The 9012-nt window shown below is 40.0% G+C and overlaps 1 protein-coding gene across 8 annotated transcripts in view; it reads right to left on the reverse strand.

The window, feature by feature from the left end:
• Positions 1 to 9012, reverse strand: part of MAX (MYC associated factor X) — a 28380-nt gene that overhangs the window by 16450 nt on the left and 2918 nt on the right. For all 8 annotated transcript variants that reach the window (XR_001826849.2, XR_001826850.2, XM_017534012.2 and 5 more), the window contains one exon: positions 3189 to 3296. Coding sequence is in view for 5 of the 8 variants with exons in the window: in XM_017534012.2 (XP_017389501.1) it covers positions 3189 to 3296 (108 nt within the window). In the remaining 3 variants the exon portion in view is untranslated. The remainder of the gene's footprint in view (positions 1 to 3188; positions 3297 to 9012) is intronic.

Raw genomic sequence — 9012 nt, forward strand, 5'->3', positions numbered from 1 at the left:
CAAGTATCCCCTATTCTAGGTTAGGATCCAATTCAATGAATATATTGCTTTTTCTTTAAAAAAAACAAAAGGGTTAGGACACATATGACGCATAATCCAAATGCTAAGGGAGAAGTCAGCTGGAACATAGAGATGCTTAAGTCAAAGGAGACTAGAACATAGAGAGATCCAAATCAAAGGCTTTCCCTTTAAGAATTGAAGTTCCCCAAAATTCACATAGTAAAATAATTATCTCATGATTATTTACATAATGTCATAACCTTAATTATCACAATCTAAGAATGAGCCGATTTCCTTTGGTCCAAAAACCACATTAAAAAAAAAAAAAAAACACCACGTTTAGTGATAACTCATAAGTCTGAGAGACCCAAGTATTGTTAGACTTACGGCACCTGTGAAACAGTGCTGGCAGCTCGCTTTTTAAAGAGCAAGGGGTTGAGACCTTATAGACCTTTCCTTCATTCACTCTCAGTAGGACATATTTGGATTACAACACGGGATAGGAAGATTCTGAAATTAGAATGTACCTAGTAAATTCTCAGACTGGGGCTTTGCTGATTGGCTCTATAGAATCTGGTTCCCCTAGACCACTCCTCTCTCCCTAGTCCTGCTACTTTTCTGCCGGGATCTCCTGCCACCGCCCCTTCACTCATTCCCCTCCAGCCATTCTGGCCTCCTTGTTTTCCTTGCTGGGCCCAGGAATGCTTACAGGTTCCTATCTCAGTGCTACCACACTTGCTTTCCCTCTGCCTGGAATACTCATTACCAGACAGATGCACTGTTCTTGGCTTCACTTTGTTCAAAGCTTTGCTAAAATGTCACCTTGCCTGCAACACTTTTTGTCTGCCTAATTAAAATTGCAACTCTTCTTCCCTGTTTTTCTCCACATTATTTGCCTGACATAATACATTTATATATACATACACACACACACACACACACACACACACACACACATATATATATATATATATATATATATATATATATATATATATATGTACACACAAATTTTTAGACAGAGTTTTGCTCTTGTTACCCAGGCTGGAGTACAATGGTACGATCTCAGCTCACTGCAACCTCTGCCTCCTGGAATAGCTGAGATTACAGGCATGCATGACCACGCCTGGCTAATTTTTTGTATTTTTAGTAGAGACGGGGTTTCTCCATGTTGGTCAGGCTGGTCTCAAACTCCTGACCTCAGGTGATTCCCCCACCTCAGCCTCCCAAAGTGCTGGGGTTATAGGTGTGAGCCACCACAAACGGCCATATATTTTTTATTTTTAATTCTTACTTCATTTTTTTTTTTTTATCATTTCCTCATCAGAGCAAGAGCTCCTGTTATTGTCTGTTTTGTTTACTGCTGTATTCCCAGTATCTAGAATAGTGCCTGGCATGTAGTAGACCCTCAGTAAATATGTGTTGAATGGCATGAATAAGTAAATAAATGAGTAAGCCACAACAAATGACAAATTATTTCACTTGTAAGACTACCAAATTCAAACATTCAACTTCCTTGAAGAAAGGAGAAAACAGGATTTAGCATAACGTAATTATAAGGACTTAAGGAAAAAAGTTACGGCAATGTAAAATAGGCTAGATAAGGAAAAGGCATAGTTGTGATCCTACGACCCACCTCTCCCAATGTATTCAAACTTAAGAATGCCTAAGAGTCATCTGTCTGCTTGTTATAAATACAGATTCCCAGGCTTCCCTCCAGAAAGGCTGATTCAGTAGTGAATATGCTGTGGGAGGTCCGCAACTCACCCCTTGAGAAACACTGCCCAGTGCCACTCCTGGTTGGATGTGAGACTTAGAAGAAGGTAGCTCTTGTCCATATAGTTTACCAAAGCAATTTTAATTGATACTGTGGTACAGGAATAAGCACCAACTGTCAACAGGTCAAACAGGCATAAGAGATAATCTTTTGCATGTGTTTACTTTGACTAAGGGGGTGAGTCTCTGTCTATAGTCATAAAGATTTCTGTGCTACTTAGTGTTGTACCCAGGAAGGTTGTTATTCCAGGTAAGTGCCTTGGTTTAAGGTCATTAAATCAAGTCCACACTAAGTAGGCTTAACCCACAGCAAATTCTGATTTTGCAATACCAAGTATACATATGGCCTGTCTTTATAAAGGTCAGCCCTTCTCCATGTTTCCACCACATGGAAAGCCACACCTTAGATAAAGTATAAAGCATATGACTTATCACAGTGACGATATAAAAAAATGAAAGCATAAGAGTTCCAAATTTCATCTTGGATAACCAAACAAATCCAGGACCCCCACCAGAGAACTAAATCAAAGCACACCCAAAAGCAGACCGTTCTTAACAGAATAGTTCCTTCTTTATAAAACACTGGATCACTAAAGCAAAAACACAGGTCCTCTTCCCAGCTTGCCAGTTATTCCACTGAATTGCTGCAGACAACTACACTCTGTCAAGAATGGAACTGTGCAGATGTTTTCTCCAAATTCCAGGGAGTGACCCTAACCCATAGGCTTTTACTCAAAGCTTCTAATTTTGTTTTTCAAATGTAGAAACAGCTGGTGCCTAGCCCTCCAGGGAAAATGCTAGTTTCCGGAAGGGACGGGGGAAGAGTGGTTATTTTTTCTATTTCACATGAACATGTCTATTCACTCAAGTCTTTTGTCCCACAGCTTAAAATGTTCTTTTTACACCCTGGAAATAACAATTACTGGGGCCAGAAAATCAACGGTGCCCAGGCTGTTTTTCACATACATTACATACCTTCCTGGATGCTACTTACTATAAATGCTCACTTACAGTAAGTATTAACTCTGAACCATAGGAAAGAAATTCTCATGGAGGTCTAGGGTATTAGTGACCTCTGGAATCTTTACTGTTATCCCGAATGAACACTGAGCCACCCTTTATACTATAGTGTATAATTTCCTCAATTTATTACAAATAATACAAATTTTGAAAGATGACTCCTACAGATATCTTATAAATAGCTCCATTATATCTGGCATATTTAGTTAAGGATAAACTGGAGTAGGTAAAGCATGCGGCGGTCCTCCAAACTTGAGTCAAAAAATTAGGGAACCATGCTACCTGAATACCTCTGACTACATTTCCTTCCCAGTAGATGAGTGCTCTGCTAAGCTCCACAACAAGCTCCAAGCTAATAGTGGCCAGCGACTCAGCTTTCTCAAGAAACTCACCTTCTCTCCTTGGAGTGATGGGACTGAGTCCCGCAAACTGTGAAAGCTGTCTTTGATGTGGTCCCTACGTTTTCGTTCCAGTGCATTATGATGAGCCCGTTTGTCAGCCTAGAAGAATTGGAAAAAGAACACATTAGGAATATCACTCCTTTTGCTTGGTACAAGGTGGGTGGGGTACAGCCTGGAGGTACACGCTGTCAGCACTGTCCCTGGTGAGTGGACTGGGAAGGATTTCTCGAGGTGGGCAGTTAGGAGTCTCCAGAATTAGGCTCTGCTAAAGGGGGAGAAAGGGGTGAGCAAGGCTTGCGACAGGAACATCCAAAGTAGCTCGATGCATCCAGCTCATGCATAAGTAAAATAAAAGTTATTCAGGGGGACAAAGTGTGGCTCTCCTGTAACATCAGTGGTCCCCCCCAACTTCCTTATGTGACAGAACAGCCACCAGTCTGTGGTTAGGAAGTGACTAGGGAAAGCTCCAGTGGGCCCCTTCTTAAGATGTGATCACTCCCACTGTAAGAGATTTGCCAGATGGGTGTCCAGGGGAAGGAAGAGTTAAGTCATTGGTGCTTCCTTCATGTGAAACCATCACCGTGAGTCCCGAGCACACTAAAAGGCACTAGTTTAAGACCTTCTCACCAAATCATACAATAGAAACTAAAACCTCTGTAAAACCTAGATGCATGAATCTGATATCATCATGACAGAGCTGATGGAGATGACAACTGCATTCTGAGTTCCTGTTTTTTTTTAAGTAGATCCAAGGTGCTATCCTGCCAAGGATAGGACCCCCCCACATACACACAGGCAGTGCCAGACAGGCAGTTTTTAGAGGGCACACCTTCTGACACCCACAAGCTCAGAATAAATTCCCTCAGGCACCTGTGGCAGGTCAGGCTAATTTGTCGGGATCTAAATATCCAAGTCAAAGTCTTAGTTTGTTTGGAATCACAAAGAACAGTCAGCTGGAAATGGACCAAAACTGCCAACATGAAATCAGGAATGGCAAAATGCTCTGGCTTCAAGCAGAAGAGATAGTGCTAGAGAGCATGGTAAGAGCACTTCAGTAGGTCCCATCAGAGCGGTATCCCCTCCAAATGGAACACAAGCAACCCGAAGCAAGTAGAACTTCATCACACCTACACTCTGGGAATTATGGAAATTATACTCTGAATATTCACCTTGAACACACAAGACTCCACTCAGCTAACCTAGAGAGCAAGTCTGTATATGAGAAGTTCAGGTAGTTTAACTCTACCCAGAGAGAGGGCCAGAAATTTAAAAAATGGAACAAGAGTAAATAACTTGGCTTAGCACAAGAATAATGCTGCCTCATATGAATCCTTGTACTAGACAAAGATGTACAGACAAAAATCTACTATCAAGAGTTGTGAGAATGAAAGGATTTGAAATTCTCCTATTATTTCATCCTGAAAGTCCTAGTCATTACAAAGGAGGAGGAGGCTGGGAGCTCCTGAGGTCATCTGAGTTACTTCCTGGTCTCTTAAGCATAATACCTCACCTACAGCTCTGTTGAACTGGACATGTGGTTCCCATGACAATCATGGTTCTCTGTAGCAGATTTCTCTTTTTGGGGCATATGCCTGGAGCACTTCTAAAGCTGTCCTAATCTTGTTAAGTCTGGATTCACTGTAAATGGAATGTTTACGGAACTATAGTGACATATGGAATATTATGGAGAAACTGTGAGGACGGTCAAGCTTGGAACACCAGGTAACCTGAGGCTAGAGGTAAGTACTCTGTATCATACAACTTTATAGCAAAATTGTAGATGCCTTCTAACAGTAGCGTGAAATAGCTCGACAGAATTAAACATATTTAAGTATCTAGTCCTTTTGAACTTACTGTTGTTCCCTCTGATCATTTACATAAAGGTAAGTTGGGCTGGGACTATACCTAAGGAGCTTAAAGGCCAAGAGACAGTATTTGGCATGTGTCTGCCACTCCTGTTTGCTATATACTACCTAAGGTGGTTTATTTACATGCAAATTAATCACCCATCTTTGGTCTCCAGAGCAGCCCGAGATACTCCTGTCTAAATCACCCTGATTCTTGGCCCTCCTCCCAGCTAAGAGCTGTGCACCAGAATTACCCATAATCCCTCTTGTTGATACAAATAAAATTCTAATTGTCTGTTTTCTTTCTGGGAGAGCCCTGCAAATCTCAAGTAGCTAGAATGAAGTTGCACTTGGTTTCACATGGACCTGCACTAGAGGGGTGGAGCTAAGTATAATCTAACGCTAAAATCATCCCCACAGTGCACTACCCCACCTCCCATTCACTGAACTCTGAAAGGACTCAAATGGACAAGTCTCTCGGTCAGAGGATTGTAAGTGAACTTGGCTGTAGACCATGAGCAGAAATCTTGGCTTCTCATCTGAGGAGCCAGCCAAGTTTGAGAAGTTGGCTCAACAAGGAAAGGCAGCAGTCCACTGCCTGGTAGAAAGCCTGGGCTAGGGACTGTTGTTCTCAAAGTAGTGGATGGAATTTCTGTAGTGGTTCCAGGCCCAATTTAACTAGTAGAAGAGTGGAATCTTAGACCAATCCCTGCTGCCATGTCCATCCCTGAGCTACTACTGGAGTCAATTTTAAACCTCTCAGAGACAATGGCAAGGATATATTTTCTCTTCCCCAAGCCCGGTTTAAAAGAACAAGTTAAAAACATGCACAACTGACAAGCCTAATTCCAGGCAAATCTGAATTAAATGATATCACTAGTGTTTTGAAAGAGCACATAAAAAACCAAAAAACCTTTACACAAGGCTGAGAATACTCTTTGGAAAACATTTCCAAACCACAGATCCACCCAGCCGGGTAACACTGCCTGCACCTCATCCCCACCCCCACTGGAGGGCTGGTTTGCAGCCTTTGTCACTGCCTTGTTAACTGTCTCCACTTGTTGGCAACCCTTTTTGAGAGGGCCAAGATTTCAGAGTTGAAGAAGAAAAACTGGGTGAAGACTCCCAGTGTAAGGCATCTAATATCCTCCCACAAATGCAAAACTGGTTTTAAAAAACGGGGCCAAACAATTGTCTTGAACAAAAAAACCTCTACTTAGATGAGCCTTTACTTAGAATGATGTTTAATAATAAAAACGAATGGTACGGAAAGCCCCCTTGTGGAATTAATTAGGCCCTATTCTAGGAGACAACAGAGGTATTCCTAGACTATACAGCAGGCTCCCCTACACATCCTGTGGGAACAGTGGCTAGATGCTGCCCGCTCTTCAAGTATACAGGATTTGTACATATGGACTTCTGCCAGAAAACCCTTCCTCCAGGGCATCCCTAACAGAAACACTAAGGGGCTATACAGTGGTCCACAGATGCTCAACAGAAACTCCCACACCAAATCACTTCCAGCTTTGACATCTCTGCCAAGGTTTTTATTTAGCCTCTCCGTTGTATTTCTACCCAACTTTCCACAGTGGTAGCCAGAATAAAAATCTTCACCTGCAATTTGTCCACCTTTGATACTACCAAGCACCTGTATCTTAAGTGTTGTTAGATGTTGAAGGCAAACATTATTTTGTTAGCCAAGAAGTCGTTACACTGGCAAGAAGTCATCTAAGCTAAGGAGGTCTATTCAAAATTGAGGGAAATCTCTTAAAATTATTTCCTTCCAACTTACTGCACAGAGACTGCATCTTTGTTCAAGGCATCACATCAGTCAGTAAACGTATTTCCTCCAAGTTCTAGGCAATCAGCATGGGGAAATAAATGGCTCATTATTCCAGGATGCACAAGGTTCTCCAGAACAATGCTATGTCTTGCAGGCTACCTGACAGCTAACCCCACCTATAAGGGGAATCATCTCAATTCTAATATGGAAAATTCTCAGCATGTAGAGAATTAGTTGCCCACTAAATATTTACTATATTTACAAAATGTGAAGGTTGTATTTTAGAGGGAAACTAGTATTGCTCATGATTCCTATCAAGCTATTCTCATTAGAGACTAAGGACACTTGAGAATGAACAGGCCCAAAATTCTCATCAGAAAAGATCTATTTCTTACTTCTGATAGATAAGGATCAGACAGGATAAAGTTCGATTTCTAAGCAACTTAAAAGATTCATTTTAATCAACCCAAAAAATTATAAAATAATGGGCAGCCAGAATGGGATAACTCACCAAGCTCCCTAACAGAAAGACATCAATTTTAATTTTCCAATACCTGTCCCGCTTGTAGTTGATTACCTGGTATATATTTCCAACATTATCTAATGTATATATTTGTTCTCAAAACTTTTTTCATTTGGTGCCTAAAAGAACTGTGGAATACTATTATCCAAACAGGGCCTCATACTACAGCTATTTCAGAGAAGGATGCCTTGGTCAGGAAATTTTAATTAAAAACCAAGTTGAATTATTTGACCAACTATTTCACCATTACTGGCATCTTGAAAAAATTCTTTTAGACATAAGAACAAGTTTTACTCTAACACAGGCACGTTTAGGAACTAACTTCGGCATTTCTGTTATCACTGTCAACACTCTAAGCAGAGAAAAAGTACATGCATCGTGCAGCACTTTTGCCATGCAATTGACTGCAGGTAAAACAGACAGAAGTTTCCTGAGTGAATTCCAATCTCAAAGGAGACCAAGCTCGTTCTCTTCTGAATTCCCAAAGAAGCAAAGAGCTCTACGAAGTTAAACATATTTCATACCAGAAAGGTCCAGAAGTGAAATTGCACAGATCTGTTTTCAAACCCAATAGATATATCGCAAGTGCAACTCATTCAGATGCCATGAAGGACGGCGGAGATTGGAAAAAAAAACTTGCATTTCCTGACCAACACACTAACCCATACATTTCTTGTATACTTTCACTCTTTCCTAAAGAAATTTCCCAAACAGAAATAAAGCAAAAGGAAGTCCTTGCATATAATATACCTGCCCCAGAAATTTATCTTTAAAAAACAACTATTTCCCTCCAAAATATAATAAAAATAAGATAACATCAGTGGGATTCTGCAATGTGTTGAATTTAGTAATAAGAATATTCTTTGGGATTACTTCCTTTAACAAAGCTTACTGGTTACTGGAGAAGCTGTTTTCCGTTTGTACTGAAGCTACATAAAAAAATATTTGCCAAATCAGTTTCACTTTCTGTTAGAGTTAGCCTAACTTCCTAACTGTTCTCAGTATCTTACATTTCTCATGCAGTAAGGCCTAGATATTGTAGCGACATTAGAAAACACACACGAATGTTTTTACATTAGGATCCACAGAACCTTTTTCAAATAACTTTTTTCAACTTCTTCTGTAGTTCTAAATACGTAAGCATTTGGTTGTTTACAGTCCACATCTTTTTTTAAACCTTTTTTCTAAGGCAAAACTTAAGAATGGCTTTCTCCCAAATTAAAAAAAAAATATTTATTATCTATTATTAAATCTTGAGAAGTAAGCAGATGCATTCACAGAGGGGGAAAAATGGAATCCTTTTTACTCTACACATTCACAATAGTTGTTTGATATAAAATTTGTCTAACACATCTGCTTTTTCTCTCCATGCTGTTATAATTATACTGTGTGGGATAATACTTAGAAATCTCAATAAATAGATGTGTTAAATTAAAAACAAAGTGTCAAACCAACTTCCCTTGCCTACCCCCAAAATCAAAAGGAAAAATTCTAGGCACCTTAATAGCAAACTAAAAATATCTAGACAAACAATGAGATTAGCATTCCAGGAAAGTGGAAGCACAGCAATAATTTAATAAACAAATGTACATCAACACTCATGTGGACAAATATTTTGAAAAGCAGAAGCTTTCAAGAACTGTGAACCAAAATGTCACAAAA

This window comes from Cebus imitator, unplaced genomic scaffold (genome assembly GCF_001604975.1).
Source record: "Cebus imitator isolate Cc_AM_T3 unplaced genomic scaffold, Cebus_imitator-1.0 Scaffold83, whole genome shotgun sequence".
NCBI lineage: Eukaryota > Metazoa > Chordata > Mammalia > Primates > Cebidae > Cebus > Cebus imitator.